Genomic DNA, 19,265 nt, shown 5'->3' on the forward strand with positions numbered 1-19,265 from the left:
ATTTTGTCATTAATCAAAGTGACACCACGCAGCTCAGTCTGCACTCACGATCCATTCTTTCTTTCTTTAACTTTTTTTTTAAAAAAAGCTCACTTTACAAAGCACACTCATTTTAAATAAAAGCTGAATATTCTCAACACTGGACTGTCATAAATGTGTACACTGTGACCCTGAAAGCCCCCCATCGCTGTCCGCAGCTGAAGACGGGCAGACCTCCCGATCAGCCGCAAGTCAGAACACCCCCCCCACTCCCACCCCGAAAAAACCCACTGTCCTACAACTCGACAAGCATTTTTAGAACCTGATACGTGATTAATGATGTTGTCAATGAGGTCGATTATTGCCCGGGGCTGTTTGTAATTAGTCGCCAACTGTCAGGACAGGCAGCCCTTCTTACCCCTTCTCCAACCTCCGTTTTATATCAAATAGATTTGGGAGAAGCGCCATTTTCTCTCCAAACCATGCGCAATGAGACGCACAAGAAAGCCCGTTGGAGGAGTGCCATTAAAAAAGAAAAAGGAGAGAGAGAGAGAGAGAGAGAGAGAGAAAGAGAGAGAGAGGAAGAGCGCGGGAGTGAGAGAGGGAGGTTAAACACTATCGGGGAAAAGAGAGCAGAGTTGAAAAAAGGTCCCTCAATACGCAACAAATGACAACCAGCAGCAGCAGCAGCGCGACACACAACACAACACTGTAACCACATACAGTAGAAACAACCCGGAGGCGCGCCACACCGGAAAAAAAGCAGCGACCGAGCAGGATTAAAACGGCGATATCTGTTCCATACCTGTGTTAAGCAGTACGGGGAGTACATGGTGGTGTCTAGAGATGAAAACTGGAGTAGTTGATAACAAAGTTGGATGGAGGTTCGCTGCGGTGCCGCATTGCAAAGCCGCTGTGGCTCAGTCCAGGCTGTAACCCCGCCTCACTCACAGTGAAAGCTCCGCACTATAACTTTAGGGGAAAGTTTTCACTGCTCTCTCCCTCCCTCCCTCCCTCTTTCTCTCCAGCTCTCGCTCTCTCTCTCTCGCTCCGTGCGGTTCTGTCAGATCGACACGAACCTAACTTTTTTTTTTTTGGAATGAAGATTTGGTAGCGATAATTTATTAAAAATGATCATAGCTTCGCTAACCTTCCCCCAAAGAGAGGCGGCATAAGATACAGTATTCCTGCTGCAGACTGTAGGGGCTTGCATGTGAGGTCAGAGCACAGTTCACTCTATCTATCTATCTATCTATCTATCTATCTATCTATCTATCTATCTATCTATCTATCTATCTATCTATCTATGTTTATAAATCCACTGTGCTGCCAAGAAGCACAGAGCACAAATGATTTGATGAGTGCACGTTTCTTCCTTTTTTTCTGCTTTCATATCCTTTACTCTTATGAGGAATGCAGAAGCAAACCCAGAAGTGACCGAAACACTAAATCAATACATAATTTATAAACTCAGATTATGCTGTGGTCTCCCCGTCAGCCCTGGATTGGAATTAATTAAAATTCAAGAGGCCATATATTCTTAACATGACTTTTTCTTCCGGGATATATTAACAGTGGGCTCAGCATTTGATTCTGCTGAAACATCAGCTTGAACCTGGACTGCTCATTTGTACTTAATTCATTTTACAAGGTGTCACAGCTGGATATGAAGCCCACAACTCTGTCAGCTCCACTTTTGCTGAGGATGCTCTTTGTTGCTGAGAGGAGTCATCTGAAACCAAACAATAGCAGGGAGCATTCATATTCTCCATATTTCTGGTGACCTCCGTGAATGGGAGCTGAACAAGCCCCAAATTATGACAGCAAGTTGTAAATGCAACCATCTCAGACTCAGTAATTTCTGCAGCTGTGATACTTCTTCGTTTCCCATTTCTCTCCTTTTTTTTAAACAAAGTCCAACTCATATTCCAGCGTGCTATGTATGTATATGCAGACAAAAGATACCTGAACTTGTGACTAAAGTGGTCTAAACCGGTCTCATTGTGACTCCTATTGTATGGAAGCGATACACTCTGTTTCTAATCAGGCTTGGCTTTATCCTCGCCCGCTCCCTGCTCCTCAGCCTAATCAAACTCATATATGCAGGCAGAGTGCCTGCAATTATACATAAGCCCCTGCCTGTGCATGTGTGTAAGTGAGAGGGAGAGCGTGTGTGTGTGTATGTGTGGGAAAGCATTAGTGTCTGTACGTGTATATGTCTCTATGTGTGTGAGTTTTGTGAAAGTGTGTGTGTATGGGTGCGGTTTTGGGGGTTGAAGTCACCCCAGTGCTTGAATGCCAAGTTTTTCAGGGGGGGATATGAAGCTGTGCAGCTTTACGAGACCTCAGCCTATGTAGGATACTTAGACACTCACACCACAGACACACATGCATGTAATGTACAGTATATAGACACACACACACACACACAAGTGCATGCACAGCATGGACACATACGTCTAGTGGTCAAAGACATGCTATCACAAACAGCCAGGGAAAAAAGACACAAATACTAAATAAAATGTGAAAGAAAGTAAAGCACATTGAGGTGTAGTGTTCTTTTCCCAAAGTCTCTCCTCTGTCCAAACCACACCCCACCACGGCACAGGCCCAAACCCCAAAGCCTTTGTGTGCTCCCTCGCTTTCCCTCTTTTCTTTCCATCTACCCCTTTTTCTCTTTCTCCGCGGTTCTTTTTAGTGACGTTTTTCTCCTTTTCTGTCTCATAATCTTTTACCGTTCTTTCTTTCTTTCTGCTGTCTTCATCACATGCTGTCCCTTTTTGTCTTTGTCTCTGGCTTCAGTCTGGCATTATTAGGTGTCCATGTCAGTATTCAGCACAGGCGCTTGGCTGTAACAAACAAACTATAGCAACCACTAGGGTTACAAAGCACTCTTTCCCAACTTTTCTAAACCCTCCCCTCTGAACATCACCTAAGAAAGCCCCTGGAGCGAGCAGGGATCTTGTGGTTTCTGAGACCACGTTTGCCATTAAAAAGCATACGAGAAAACCATATGGTGTGTCTAAAGTTAGCATGTTGTGGTCTCCCATTGACACACGGCACTGCCCATATACTTGCTGTTTACCATCGCCTGTGGCTAGGCCATTAAATATTGAAAGTGATGTAGCATACTGATACTGCCATTAGCATGCTAAATGTGTGAGACAGGTGGTTGAGGCCGCCTTTCAAAAGGCAGGAAATATGTGAACGGAAAATGTGTGTAACTGTATCGTTTACTACGCCATACAGTGTAAATATTGTTTGAGTAAGCTGTTTATGTGTGCTCTGGGAAGGAGCACGCCACTCAAATGCATACGGGCATATGCAGTCAGAAAGAAATGGCCGCTGTGGCTAACAAGCACATTATACACAAGTGTGGATCTCAAAGACTCTATGGATCTGTTTGCAATCTGAGTGTGTGTGCAGAATGTGCTACGTCTGCTGCTTTTTATGTGTTTACTGTGTGTAATGGCTGCTCATACATTTTAGTCAGACTGGTTTGGATTACTGCGTTTCTACCCTGTTTGTATTCAGCGGGAATAAAAATGTATGGATTTATGTTACTTGTCTGATGTCATCGGTTTTTAATTTAAGCGGAAAATGCAACATGTCAGATGGCAGCACTCAGGCCAAAGGCGCAGTTTTCCAGGCTTTCAAGCAGTACAATTGATCTGAATCCCAAATTATTTTACACAAACATTAAAATGACCACATGCAGTCTGTGTCACACAGGAAGTGTCCTGCAAAAAAAAAAGTCTGCAGCATTAGGCATATGCCTGCTGTTTTTACCTGCTTCTAACTTTTATCCTCTATGTCAAGAAACAGACCCTGCAAACTCCTGCCAGGCATAAATAATACCTTATGAAAATACGCGTCACCCAAAAGTTAACATTTTGAGGAAATATAGTGTTTTTCCAGGGCACTGCCGCCACATGTTAGCACAGTCGACAGATGAGTTCGGGACATCCATGATGACATGTGGGGAGATTTTACAGGAAATGGTTATTTGAGCATGCTAACAGCGGAATGTCAACACAAAATGTGGATGTATTTCCTGAACACATTAACCCCAGAAACCCCAATGCAAAGCAAGAAGAATGAAGATAATAACACAGAGGGGTTAATATGTCTTGCTGAAGGCACAGTGTGACTAAACTTTGTGAATGCCTTCCTTCTCTCGATTCTCCTCATAGTAATTATTTCTTTAAGTTTGTTTGTATGTCCAGGAAATCACATTATATCAGTGCAACAACGAGGACAAACATGGAGCGTGTGTTTCAAGGTGTGTATACCCTATATGTGTCAGACACAAGGAAACATTCAGGCATCCCTGGGCCTCTAGTAGGATCGTCGTTCACCAGGTAGGTGTCAGTAGCCTGCAAAAGACAGAAAGAATGTAATCAATATTAGCTTCACAGTGATTTTTATTATTATTTATCTTTATCGTTGCATATTTCATGACACAACATGTTACAATTGAGTTTTCAAATATTGTGACCAATCATCTCCTGAAGTCATAATGATCTAACCTTAATTTTTTCTTTTTTCTTTGCATAAGATCCGTAAAAATGTAACCATACTGGTTTCATTTCTCCACTTGCTATAAATCCCCAGTCAGATTGCCTATAAGTACCAGTATGGATGCATAGATGTGTGTGTGTGTGTAGGTGTGCATTCAAGGAGCTTCATTTGTATTCTAAGTCAAGCAGGCAGGCGGGCGGACAGGCAGGGTTCTGGCAGGGCCCGGAGCTGTGAAATAGGCTCTCCTTGCAGTTCTGCCATTGATTGGATCAACCTATCCCACTCTACTTAGCCGAAGGGAGCCCAAATCCCACAGCCGCTGCGGCGTTCTGTGAAATCCTATTTCATTTCACAACTTTAACGGATAAAAAAGCATGCACACACACACACGCGGTTGTGCCAGCCCAAGACCCCATGCCACATTTATTTAGTGAACGGGAGCACAGAGAGAAAACAGTGTATCTGCTTGTGTGGAAGTGTTTAAATGCACACGTCTTACTCTCTTGAAAATATAATCTCCCCAATGTACAGTATATACATTTTTTCCACACCCATTTGCTCTCAGCCTGGCACCCAAATACACATACACAGCAACACACATACACACACACAAGCACACGTGCATGCCACTTACACAGACACACAGACACAAACCCCATAATAAGAGCCAGACGTTGGCAGACCACACAGCCCTGAGTTGTGGTGAAAACAAAGGCTATTCATATCCTTCGCAATGAGAGGTCTGTACAGCTAACGCTCTTTCTCCCTCTCTCCCTGTTTCTCCCCTCAGCTTTTTATTACAGATAATCTGCACTCGCAAACCTTCCATTTTTCTGCAATTGTGTGATTTCTAATCATCTTTATTAGTCCATAAACATGTTTTTTTAGTCTCCTTTTATTGCCGGGGCCCTCAACTCCTTGAGGGGGCAACACAGCGCCTATTGTTGAGTCTCAAGATGATGACAGAGCCAGGAGCTGAGTGAGAGAGGCCTGGTGATAAGACAGCAAAGCATTATGGGAAAGGAGTAGAAGAGTTCTGCATATACACGTACAAGCTAATACTCCCAAGACAAAATACAAGCACTTAAAATCTGCCAGGCCACATGTGTCTGATAATGAAACGAGGCATCTGATTGGCTGGTGGTCAGAATAATGGGACTGGATCCATGGCACCTGTGTGGGGGTCTGCAGTAGTGTGAGCCTGCTGACTACCAGCTAAACAAACCACAATGCATCAGGTGTGCTGGAGTCTCTGTGATTGGCTGTGCCCGGCCAGAGACAGGGTCAGGTGCACTAGCCAACCTTCATTGATTGGTTGAGTCAAACCCAAAAAAGCTGCGGGTGGGGAAAGAGCCGTTTCCATTGGCTGCCGGTTTCTCATTTCTGGTGAATGGGTCTCTGGGTGGATGGCACTGGGACAGCTGGGATAGTGTGAGGAAACATGCTAAAAATCTTTATACATATGTATCCACAAAATCTTATCCAACTTCATGGGACTTCATGGAGAAACAATTTAAAAAGAAAAAAAAGGCAAGCGCACTCTAACAATAGATGATTTGTTCTCATTTCATATTAACCAACCCAACAAAGAGGAATTTAAATTCCCTCTTTATGTTGTCAGCCAAAGAAACAGGTGTTGATGAACCTCAATCCCATTGTGCAACAGTGAATAACATGAAGCTAATGAATAGGCTAAGCTCTGTACCTGCCACTGGGGAGGCCAGAACATACTGACTCCCTTTGTAGTAAACCCCTTGAAAAACTCCAGGCCCCCAAATTCTCTCTCTTTCCTGCAGCAGTGTATGAATTATATATTGTACTATATATATAGAACATATGCCCGGCCCATATGGCCAGCCCTGAGCGAAAAAATCTCAAAGCCCTCCTTAATTAACATTTTAGAGGGAAGATTCGGAGGCGGGAGATTGAGTCAGTGACCTATTTGGAGTCCATCATCGCCCAATGCAAATGTGTTAATTGAGACAGATTTTCCTACTTCACAAATATGTGGAGTAGGGGATGTAGTGGAGGACTTTTTTTTGTCTGTGCCATCTGATCTAAGGTACGGGTATTTACAGGAATTTGTTTTAAACTGCCTCTGCCTCCACTGACAAAAGAAGACACTTCTTTTACTTTCTCACTCAGCCTATCCTTGGCTCACTCGTCATCTGTATCTTTCTCTCTCTGGGTATATGTGTTGACGACCATATGGCCAAATTCTTTGGAGGTGAGATCTCTGAAACCTGCTCACACACTTGTGTGTGCGCACTCACACACGCACCTAAACACACACACCTCCACAGAGCTGTGTGTATGAAAGGCCCTGATGGTGGAATTTGATCTCAGATGGCTCCATTTTAAAGCACATGAATGGCAACATATCAATGATCATCCCTTCTCTGTCTCTCTCACATTAGCAGTTACACACACACACTTATACACACTAATTCACCATGACTTACAGGGCTCATACACCTGGTGCAGTCCTCATCTTGTTTCCAGAAAGGATTTTATCCTGGCTGTTGCACAATCATCAACCACGGCCACTATCAGCACTGTCAGTCAATCTTTTCTTAAAAACTGTAATTATTATCACCAGCATTGTGTCTTAAACACGTTTTCATCATCATGATTTGGTGGCTGACAATAATGCTGCCAAGTTTAAGGCAAAAGATAAAAATGTGGATGGGTGGAGGGGGGATGGGGAGAGGGAAAGAGACGGTCCAGCCAACCTGCATGAGATGGCAACCACTTCAAAGACGCCAGGCCGCACCGGCGATCTGTTCCACGGTGTGTGAGGAGTGTATGAAAGGCAGAAATGGCCGCCGTGTGAGTCCCTGCCAAAGCTACCTCGGGGAGAAATGTTGGAAAAATACTGATTTTTCACACAGGCATCTCATGAGGGGGGGGGGGGGGGGGTGACGAGAAAACAGGGAGACTAAGAAAGAAGATGAGAAACTGAGGGGTGCATTAAAAAAAAGGAAAGATGGATGGCTGGGCTGCTAACAGCAGCCGCAGAAGAGTGGGGCTAATTATTTCACTTCACTTGTGGGTCCTGAAGGTTTGCCTGGGTCAGAAGTACAGCCAAGATGCAGAGCAGAAGATTGCATTTGGCTTAATTGTGTAGTTGTGTTTTATACAATAGTAAAGGGTAGAATTCTGACGCACATGGTGTGAACAGTGAGTGTGTTGAGGATGCCTCGCTGTAGGAGGGAGGAGTATAAAAAGATTTCAGATGACTTAAGCATAAAACATTTAACCTATGTCAGAAATTCATTTTCAGTTTGTGTGTTTCAGGTGAGGTGACACTTTTGCCTTCCTGGTAAACAAATGTGAAACAATGTCAGCACTAACAATAGCTGTCTTAACCTCATGCTAACAAAAACCATACTTACACCAAAACTGTTACAGCGAAACAAGCTTGAACAGAGCGCACATTGTGACACACCCCAAGATTCACTCAGTCTGGCACCCCGCCTGTCAACTACTGATCTTGCTGGGCAGGATAGACTATGGACTGTGGCCTTAAGATAATACCATGCCAATTTTAACAAGTCCCACACTGCTTGCTTGCACCATTGAGACCCAATGCAACTGCCACCTCTCGCATAGATCCTTATACAAACCTTTTTTTTAATGGCCAAACCACACTCAGTTAAGGTCTAGCTGCTCTGGCTAAGTGCATCTAACAATGAGGTTTGGGCTGGTACAATCAGCCCTTTGTGTCACACAAGGACTGATCCATGGGGAGATTTTCTTGTGGTTATGCTTCTAATACAGCAGAGTTTACCACAAAGACCAGGAAGCATAGAGTTACATTACAACACACATACACACACAGAATGACTCAATAAGGCAGCGCGCTGAGCTCATTTCAACTGTCTCACCCACTTCCAACTCAACTGAAATGATCCTCTGCAAAATTTATTTAATAATATGTTAAAGGGTCACGCCCACCTCACAACTTGGCACCAATAACTTTCTTGACTTTTATTTGACTGACAAGTTTTTGTGGTTGGCAGGTTTTCTGTGCAACAACCGCGCTGCAACCAACTGTGAAATTACAGGCTCACAACCAAAACAAAATGATGATAATATCTCTGCCAATTATGAGCCATTGTCTAATAGCTCCTTCACCTTAAGAAAAATAATTGGACAGCTGAATTTACATGCAGCCTGCTATTTGTCATTGTGTAGCACTTGAGGCCTGTGTGTGCTGTGCTACAGGTATGACAGGGCATCACCTCAGCTGGAGCCAAAAAACAAATCATTATTGGCAGGTGACCCCATGAAAGTTAAAACACGTGAAAATACAGCACGCGCTCACATCAGACTGATGCGGCAAAACGTGCAGACATACCCTTCATGTGGACTCGAAATCAAGTTGCACCTGCAAAGGTGGTGACCAGCGATAAAAGTGCACATGCAGGAAAAAAGTGAAGTGATACTGCAAACAGGAAACATACTCATGTTAAGGATACTGAACATCCTCTTTACCTCGCTGGAAAAAAAACACAAAATAATAGACCCAATAACAATCATGTGTTTTAGAGTGAGTGTTTGTAATGCAGCAGATTAAATATTTGCTCTCAGGGACACAAAAGTTGTTTAAACTACTGTCCCGTTTGCACCTCTTTGTACTTGGTTTAGTGAAATAATAATACAAATGTTAAGCATGCATGCAAAAAGATAAGTGTGGAAGATATGGCCATGACTAACAGAGTGTCAAAATTATTATTTAGTCAAAACTTTGATTTTTATGCATTCGAGTTGCAAGATACGTACATTTCAAACTTGTCACAGGGCTGCTAAATTGCTCTAAAATACCTTTACGGACACACAGTTATATTATAAGTCTATATTTGTAAAACATTGAATATGTGCTGTTTTCCTGTGCTGTAACAAATGCTGCCCACTGTTTTAGTCTTAAACAATTAACAGCTTCACTCTGTAAACCATGTCAAAAAACACAATAAACTTTAACTTGAATCTCTTTGACTGATATCAATTAATGTGGGTGTCACATTTTCATTAGGTCATTTTAATGCAAATGCTTTGACTTAAAGGTCTAATTACAAAATCAGCAATGTGCATTTTATAAACTGAGCAGTAAAAGTATCTTTAGATATAATAATGGGGAAGTTTTTACATATGATGGTGAAAAGTTTTTATCTCTCTAAAATAAGGCAGCAGTTTCAGATCAACATTAAATTCCAGGGAGGTGTTCTAATTCATGCTACTTTCTCTACAAAGCATTTGTTCAGGGGGCACAAAGACAGTCTGTGTGTCAGCTCACCTCCCCACCCCCTTGTCGTCGCTATAAAGTGTCATCAGCTACGCAAATGAAGTGCCCATTGATTAAAAAAAAAAAAAAAAAAAAAAAAACCTGCCGCCTCCGACAGAAAAGACACGAGTGCAAGGTGCAGCAGCCCTGCAGCACACTGGCTGATATTCTAATAATCATAATAATAGCAACAAGAATCATAATAAATATCACCCGCATAATATCCATCTCTGTATAAATGTCTTGCTTTCTAATCTGCCCTGTTTGTGTTTATTCAGTTTGATCAGAGCAGCGCAGAGAGATCAACCTCCACGTTGTCAATAGGGGCCACTTCAGTCTAACGCATCAGAGAGGAAACACTGATTTAATTTAAGAAAGTCCATTTTAAATAATATAACAAATCATTTCTTATTAAAGAAATGCATTGCAAAATGTCTAAGGAAATTTGGTGAAAATGATGCACAACATGTGGAGTTTATGTAAATTATTACACACACCTTTTTTGGACCTAAACTTAATAACTGCTTTAAAATGCATTGTTGAGATGCAAATAATATCCGACAGTCAGTGCAGGGTGTGCTATTTCCTAAAAATATGTCAAACTCAGTCTAGATGTTTTATAAATAAATTTGGCGAGCAGTCAATGTTACTTTTACGCATAACGCATGCATCTATTCTTTCACCCTCTCTCTCTCTCACACACACACACACGCGCGCGCGCGCATACACAGGTGTGCTATGCCGTCATCCATGGCCACACACTCAAGAGCCAAGTCCAAAAAAAAAAGTTCTAATCTTCCATCAACAAATGCAAGACCTAAAAAATACCTGTATGGATAGTTAAACAATATTATTTATTTCCAGTCCTATAGACTTTACCCCTATAGATCCAACTGAAGGGAACTATTGAGTTACACAGCACGTACCATTATAGCGTGGGGAGATCTGCCAACCCTCTCAATGCCCCATTTTCCTTTAAAAGTTCTGCTTCCAAAAAAGTGAGAGAGGGAGTGCGAGCTGAGGGAGGAAGACTTGGTCTCTTTGCTGTTGCCGGAAGCAAAAAAAGGACCTTTAAACAAGTCGGCCTTAGGCCCAGATAGAAAAAACACACTCTTTCAAAAGTGGGTCCACTCTGCGAGAGATAGGAGGAAAAAGAGGACAGCAGCTCCGAGGGCTCCGTCTACCGCTGTTTGGCGTCAGATGCGCCCATGTCCAGCAGAAAGAAGTCAGGGAGAGACGTCTGCGGCAAAGTCCCGAGGTGCGTCCTTCAGCAGCCAAACTTGTCCAGCAGATTGGGAGACGCAAAAAAACTCCCCGAAATTCTATTAATATCACGTTAAAAATGAATGGACGGGAGAGGTGATGCAAAGTAAGTCTTGTTTATATTATTTTTCCGTGTGCAGCCTTTGCAGTGGAGCAGCTTCTGTGTCCAAAACGTGTCCAAAAGCAGCTGTCTCCCACGCCGCGCGTCCGATCTGTTTTACCCTCGTATCTCTCTCTCCCTCTCTGCTCTCGCTCGTTACAAACACACACAAACACACACAAGCGAGCACACACACCGAGTTACACACAAACGGGGGGACACCCCTGGTCCCTCGCCGCCTCCTCCTCAAAGCTGACGAGATGAAAGAGCAGCTTGCGTTTTGCTTCTTCAAATCGCTACAGCCTCTCCGGTAGCTGAATGCCTGCACAGCGACACGTCCTCGGTCTGGGATTCAGCGGGGCTGTGAATGCCTCACGCGTAAATGGAAGCTGCTCCGTGCGCTCCGGCAGCGACAGATCGCCTACATTTCCTTTCCCCCCCTTAAAAAATATCATCAACTTAATAGCTGCACCTCACCAGCATGCTCCCGTGTTTACATACAGAGACACACCAAATAATAGACGAGGAATTAGGGTAGTTGTTTACAGTGAAGGTGGGGGCCGGTGCTCCAGGCGGCGGCAGCGTCGAGAACGGGTGAATTATTAGGTGAATTATTAATAAAGCGAGCGGTGTGCAGTCTGTCGCGGAGAGAGCGGAGCGGCCAGGGGAGCAGCTGGGGCTTTAGGAGCATTAGGAGGACCAGGGGCTAAATCACGGACTGCGGGGATTAGGGCTGCACCGGCTCCTATACTACCGCCTACATGTACTACTGAAGGTTTCAGAGTGGCACTGTGCGGGCATGAGCAGAGTTGCTGCACAGTTTTAGAGCAAAGATTAAGCAACAGCTATGCGCTTCCTTAAGGGAAAATGTGGTTTCTGCGCAAAACTTTGCAGAATATCAGTCAATAAATCCCCAGATTGATGAGACTGTGCTGAAACTTGCGGGGGTGGTAGAAATACAGTAAACTCATTCATGAGTTTTCATATATTGCAATTCAAAAATAATATTAAATACAGCCAGATAGCAGGCTTTAACACAGACTGTGCTGTGACGGAATGACGCAGGGAAGCAACAGGATTAGATGTGACTGAGACCTTACAGACAGCAGCCATAAAAAATCTGACCTAAGGGAAATCAATCCAGAACACACACATGACATTTCTTCAGAAAAGTGCTCATTGTTTGGGAGGACTTAAAGGCCACCAGCAGCAGCAGCAGCAGCAGCCAGGACAGTGCGTCCGCCAACACAGAAAGAGTAAAACACATGTGGACATGCGCTCTGACTGTTAGAGTAGGTGCCAGAGGGACCGTCAGTGGAGTTTAAAATTAAGAAAGTGAGTCATGCATGTCCTAGAATTAAGAGTATTGATGTGTTTTTTTTTATTTAAATTGAAATAAGTGTGTCCGGGTGGACGCGTAAAGACAACGTGGTGCCCCCCACCAAAAAAAAGCCACGAAAGAAAAAGGAAGAGCTGCAGGAAAACCGTGGAATAAAACAAATAAAATAAAGCCAGCACCTGGCACTGAACGAAAGACTTAATCATATTTAAAACCCACTTCTCCTTTCAAGTTTTAATTTTATTTAAACAGCTGGTTTAAATAAAGTCAACTGAATAAATACTTTCTTGTAACTGCAGGCAAACGTTGCACCTGATCCTCATTGGAAAAACAGCGCGGAGCTTATTTTTCTTTTTTCTTTTTAAATTCTGCTCTTCACTGCTGTCGTTAGCCCTGTTAAATTAAAATAAAAAAATCAGACCGTCTTAATGACATTCCTCCAACATGATGGATTATATTAATAATTAAAAGTTGACCTACCCACACATTTGGCCACATTAATTAATCATCTCTAAATGATTTTTTTTTCAGCCCAATTTTGATTATTTAGTTTAACATGAAAACGCGTGTGGGGTTTAAAATGATTTTAAAACAGGGGCCTCTGTATGTCCTGTTTAATAAACAGTAGAGAGACTGAAAGTGTTGTCACAATTGTGTCATAGATTTAATGTTGTTTAACATCAGAGATAACATCTTATTCTGTTTGCAATTTACCACAAGGACTTCAAGGAACTTCATTCTGCAGACTTCCAGCTGCTGATCAATAGCTAAAGATGTATACGTCACCATTTAATGCCATTACACTACTGTTTATATATCACTAATGTCAGTAGGAGAAAAGAAGAAATAGTCTCTACAAATGTTCATCGTTAAAACGTGTTTATGGGGGACAGTTTTTTTTAGGTCAACAAGAAGCAAACATTTATTTGGAAGGCGGCAGGTTATGATGCTTAAAATAACAAAGAGCAATCAGTGTGCGGAACTAGAAATATTCAAATTCATTATAAAAAATCAAAAATGCACGATATGAAATTCTAATACTCACGCAAATAATAATCATAATAATAATAATGGACACATTTGGGATTTATTGATTGGCTGACACTGCCTCTGCCTCTGTATATTTTCTAATTGTATACCATGACCTTCTTTAATCTAATGTTGTTTTTGTTCCATTTCGTTTGAATATTAATTGTGGTGTCTCTTTCTACAGATGCTGCAGGCTCACACATGCTCGACGGCCGCCTTGTTTGGAGAATGACCAGTTGATTGGAAAAACACCAAAATGTGCCTCTAAACCCCAAATAATCCTACAACACGACGTTTTTCCCTGTAATGCACAAATAACAGTTTGCACAGTCTGACTGCAGCGTGTGCACAGCACGACCAACTGTGGGCAGAAAAGTTAAGAGAAGCCCCAAACAAATCTTCAACAAGTTTCAGGAGGAATGGGGGAAAAATGGAGAAAAACGAGCAAACGTGTTTTTAAAACGAAAAAAAAAACAAAAAAAAACAGCCATCTTTGTTTTGACGCTGCTGAGAACTAAATTTATTCGAATGTCAGGTGCAGCTCATTTTTAAACTAAATGACTAAAAACTAAATATAAAAACTGATGTAAAATATTTCTTTATAATATCTAAGAAAGCTGAAACAGATAAACTCATATATTTATTTATTATGGGTAAACTTTCGTTGTGAAATTAATAAAATCAGGCCTGTAATTAAACCTGAATTACACCTATCCTATAGAAGGTTGTTTTAATATACAATTAAGGCCGCAATAGCTGTAATAATTAAAGTATGGCGGGGGAAGCTTTGATAAAACAAAAATATGAACATAATGTCTAAAATCTATTTATTATTCATCTACAGGCCTACACAGAAAAAAACCCTAGGAGACCTTCTTGTATTTGTTTCCTATTATGCCTTAAATAATAATTTATACTCCTTCCTGCTGATGCTGATGCACCATATGTTTTTAGCAGTTGACCTCATTTCAACAATTCCCATGATTTCCCTACAAAACTGCTGATTAAAAAAAAAAAAACAAGGACGACTGATCTGAATGTAACCAGAATGGCTTCAAACAAAACAATAAAGAAAAGATTATGTTTTTACAAAGACTAAATAAAAAGGGAGCCACCACAGAGACATTTTGTTTTGTTTCTGATGTTTCTTGGGGGAAAAAAAACATTAAAAAAAATAAATGCTCTGTTCCAAAAGTTACAAAACAAACTGTGGGACATTTGTTGGCATGCAGTGGTCCTAATCATGTCAGGCAACTTATAAGCGTCAATTAGGCTGAGCTCTGGGGTTAATGAAAGCCCTGAGCGGTGTGTCTTACCACAGCCCCCTAAACCAGCCATTACTGCAGACCACAATGGCTCTGATACCACGCTGTTTTAAGAGCCAGCATTATGTGGGCAATAAGTTCCCTAAACCTCACTGTGAGAAAAGGAGGGCACATTGTGGGATCAGGCAGGAGGAGTTCAGACAACACAGAGGGACGAAATGCTTTGTCTGTAAATCCTGAAATGAATATTTTTACTGGAGTTTTAGATCCCAGGCTGAAATGTAGACTGACTGACATGCTGAAAACAATTAACAGAGAGTTAGACACAGAGCCGCTTCAGTCATCTGTGATGGACTTTACATGTTTAAAGGCACAAAATGCAAGGCAGAGACACAGTCTGCCATATTCAATCAACAGGTGCACATTTTGTCCAAGAAATCATTCAATATTTACATGTATAATAACGATGCCACAGTATCTTATTTGCAAAGAATAGTCATGTTTCTGAGAGGCTCTGTCATTTAAATCTGTCATGAACTTCTGAAAATTTAAAAATGGTGTCAATCCAGAATCATAAATCCAAACCATAAAGATTATTTATTAAGATATAATAATAAATATTGATAAAAAAAGATACGTGATCTAAATCTAACCACTCCTGAATTAAGACACAAATTGGAACATGCAGTGCAAACACAGCAGCGGCTCACACATTTACACAAACTATAAGGAATAACAAGTCTGCACTCCACAGCTACAAAACAAGCTAACTTTTATATCTGACAAAGAAGCCAGGTTTTAGAGTCCTAACAGTGCCAATGGTATATTTAGAAAACCAGGCTGCATAGCTGCAAGACAGACATGACAAATAAAAACCTAAGGCCTCACTCCTGCTGCCACTCTTCCTCACTGAGCCTGCATGTACTGCCCTCTGCTGCGATGAAGCTGAGGGAAATCTAAATATACAAAATATACCCTTGACAGAGAACCATACATCAAACCCCCCTGGAACTTTATTCCATTCGTAACAATCTTCATTCCTTTCCCTCCTAAAGAGCAGAATTCTGCATCTCCAGAGAAAAAAAGTGCAAGAAGCACAGTGGAAAAGGGAAAAAAAGGGGGTGAAAAAACAAGGCTCTTTTTGTCTTGCGGCAGGACTGAGGTTTTATCCCTGCATTGCAGAGTGTTGTCTAGCATTACAAATCTCAGCCCGGGTGTTGGATGGACACACGGGAGGGCTCTGCTGGCCCCTGCTCACACTGTCTGCATCCTTTACGCTCTGCCATGCAAATAAACTCGAATGAGAGAGCAGCTGAGGGAAAAGAGCGGTGAAGATAGAGGGGCTGTTGAAGAAAAAAAAGATGTAATGGAAAAGGAAATGAAGACATGTATGTGGCAAATACGGAAGGAAGGGAGGAAATAGTTAGCTTCAAGTAGCTGCATAGAGATTAATAAAGAGAGAGAGAGAGAGAGAGAGAGAGAGAAAGTCTGTGTGCTTGTGCTACAGAGAAAAAGAGCGGGTGCTAACCGGCCATTGGAGGGGTGAGGAATGCCCGGCCCTGGCACAGCAGAATGGGATGGAGGGTGGAGTATGTTCACAGTGCTGCTGCCAGCTGAGCACATTCCCACTACAGAGTCATGGAGACTTTTTAACCTACAGATTTTAGAAGCAGGAGAGTTTTCCCACAGTAATATACCTCCTGCTTATAACAGGCTTCTAAAATGACCTCAAGTGATGCAGCAGATGCCATAAAAAACAGAAATATTTCTACAAATGTATTGTTTTTTAAGACTATTTTTGGCATTACTTTTTTATTCTACATGTGACAGCACAGATATACAGACAGGAAATCTGGGTAAAGACTCATGAACCACAAAGGTCCCTATGTGGAACTCCTCTCAGGGAGATTGTGATCATGTGTCTGTGACCACAACACCACAAAACAATTTGTATTATTGTTTTTTACTACATTTTATATGTAGTAGGGTTATCCACTATTTTCTTCTTTTTTTAACCCAAGGAGTGAGATATATTTTGGCAATGTATTGCTAAGACTGCTATTTTCATGTGTGAGTGTACATAAAGAAATAAATCCATATTTAATTGTTTAAAAGGTACAATATACCATAAAGGGTGTCTGTGCAATGGAAATGGGCCAGCTGTTCTGCTCCAAATGGAGCAGTTTCTGGAATAAACCCAAACTTTCATCTATTTGTTTTCACGAGCTGTAAATAGATTCTTGCATCCTTAGTCGGGGAATTTTTTTAAGAGTTCGTCATTTTGAAATAGTTTAACAGTTAATTGTAATTAAAATGAGTACTGAACTGCCTGCCTCACCACATTTCACCATGAGATATTGTGCCTCTGCCATATCTAGTGAGCTGCTTTGAGGATTAAAATGTATACCAAACATGAGATCATCCTCATATGATCCTCCAAAATGTGTTACAGCTCATAAAGTGATTTAAAATACCCGCAGCAGCTGCAACTTTAAAATACAACTTCACCTTTAAGCCAGACCTTCTTTTTTTTATCTGATCATTAATTGCTCTGCAAGCGCGGCTACAATGACCACCATGATGTCCTATCCTTCCTGCTTCACAAGCTCCTTCTTTAAAATATTACTTTTTACTCCCATCTAATCAAAAAGTGGAAATCAGAGTTATTAACAGCCTTATAACAATAACTCAGACACTGATGCTGAACAGGAACAGGAACTCTAGAAAAAGTAATGCAACAGGGAAAAAAAAAATAAAAACTAATTCTGTACGAGTACAGAGGATTCTTGGATTTTATGGCAAACAGCCTGTTCCTGGTGCAGAGAGAGCACAGGGTTGATGTGTAATTATTCAGACTATAGTAATAAAGAATGTACAAATATTACCTCTGAATAATTTTGTAGTAATAAAACTTTAACACAATAAAGACTTGGCCATTTTTCTAAATGTTATTTTTACTTCTAAATGTGAATGCCTCCTGGAGCACAGCCTACATGGTACAGAGCAGCGGCGGTATATTCTACAGCGAGGCTGTGACCGGGAGCAACCATCAGAAGGACGTGACGAACCGTTTGACCTTCTGCAGAGAGACCTCACCTTTCCAAGAATTTCTGTGAGGCGAGTGCGGCGTGCGTAAGCGTCTTTATGTTTGTGTCTGTGCGCTGGTTTATCAATGGCAGACACTAGGCTCAGCTGTGATAACAAACCACACACTCACAGGACTAAACTGAAGAACTGTAAGCTCAGTTTTGAATCACTTTCTTTTGTACGTTTAGCTGCTTTTTCAGAACTGATATATTTTGAGGGGGGGGGTGCAATGTAACCAAGAATGATTATGTTCAAATCAATAAAATAATGCTTAGATTAATGTTTGATAAAAAATATAAATAATTATTAGCGTAAAGCCTATACATTCAAGATTTCCTCCCAAGGACACAATGACAGGAAGTATTTGTGTGACTGTGTGTGTCCTGAGGCAGGCAGATACACCTCTTTGTGTCATAAACAGTTAGCAAACGTGACCTGATGGGAGGTCACCTAAACTGCAGCACACAGCCTGTCATTGTGTTTCCTCCCTGTCTGTGAGCAGAGTGGATTTGTTCTGGGCTGGGCAGGTCAGCGATGTAAAAGTTAGTTTTATGTTTGTAGGAAGATGATGAGGAGGAGGAGGAGGGTGGTTGAATGGAGGTTGTGTGTGTGTCTGTGTGTGTGAGTGTGCATGTGTGCTCCCCCATGAGAAAAGAGGACTCCTAATCTGTTTTCCTGGCTCTTCTTTAAAGAGAGAGCAAGACACACTAGAGGCTCCCTCTGATCTGCTGGCCCATCCATCCCTCACTTTCTCTCTCTCTCTCCTCAATCTCTCCTTTCCTCACTTCCATCATCTGTCTCTCGTTCCCTCTGCTTTTAGCCCTCGTTTTCTCGGCCCCCCGTCCCTATGCTCTCTCATCTGTTGTGTTGGCCCGCTCTGGTCTTTGTATGGCGACAGCCCCCATCTCCAGATACTGCCTAAGAGCTCTGATTCCACTTAATCACTCAGTTTTTTATTAGTTTTTCCTCGCAGGGTATTTTGTGTTCTGAATTGCGTTTATCTATTATGCTGTTTCAGATTTATTGCTTTAGGAGGCAGACTGTGTGGCACACTACCCACCAATACGGTACACGATGCTGTGATCTCCCTACGTCTGCCCCTCTTTATGCCTGTCTGCTTTCATCCCTTCAAAATTAAATGAACAAATACACAAGGAGGGTACGGTGCCACACTCACTCACAACTCTTCTTGTACTTTTTTTCGTGTACTTTTCTTATTAGTTTTCTTTTATTGGGTGTCTCAGGGTCTCAGCTGCATTTATTTAGCATGCAGTAAAGACCACAGGGGAAGAATGTGTGGCATCAGTTTATCGGATGGTACTCCACACTCACATCCATCTGTCCTGGCATCTTATATGCCTCACTGGTTTACTTTTCCAATTTTAAAATAAGGAGTGT

At 41.8% G+C, this 19,265-nt stretch overlaps 1 protein-coding gene across 10 annotated transcripts in view; it reads right to left on the reverse strand.

The window, feature by feature from the left end:
• LOC114435676 (nuclear factor 1 X-type-like) overlaps positions 1–10,828 on the reverse strand; it is a 93,808-nt gene extending 82,980 nt beyond the window's left edge. For 9 of the 10 annotated variants that reach the window (XM_028405640.1, XM_028405606.1, XM_028405650.1 and 6 more), the window contains exons 1-2: positions 10,711–10,828; positions 4,272–4,355 (exon numbers count right to left, since the gene is read on the reverse strand). In XM_028405640.1, the coding sequence (XP_028261441.1) occupies positions 4,272–4,355; positions 10,711–10,713 (87 nt within the window). In that variant the 5' untranslated portion in view covers positions 10,714–10,828. Of the gene's footprint in view, positions 1–784; positions 969–4,271; positions 4,356–10,710 lie in introns of those variants that run through there. The other variant, XM_028405589.1, reaches the window with a different exon arrangement.
• Positions 10,829–19,265: the final 8,437 nt, after the last annotated feature.

This window comes from Parambassis ranga, chromosome 1 (assembly GCF_900634625.1).
Source record: "Parambassis ranga chromosome 1, fParRan2.1, whole genome shotgun sequence".
NCBI lineage: Eukaryota > Metazoa > Chordata > Actinopteri > Ambassidae > Parambassis > Parambassis ranga.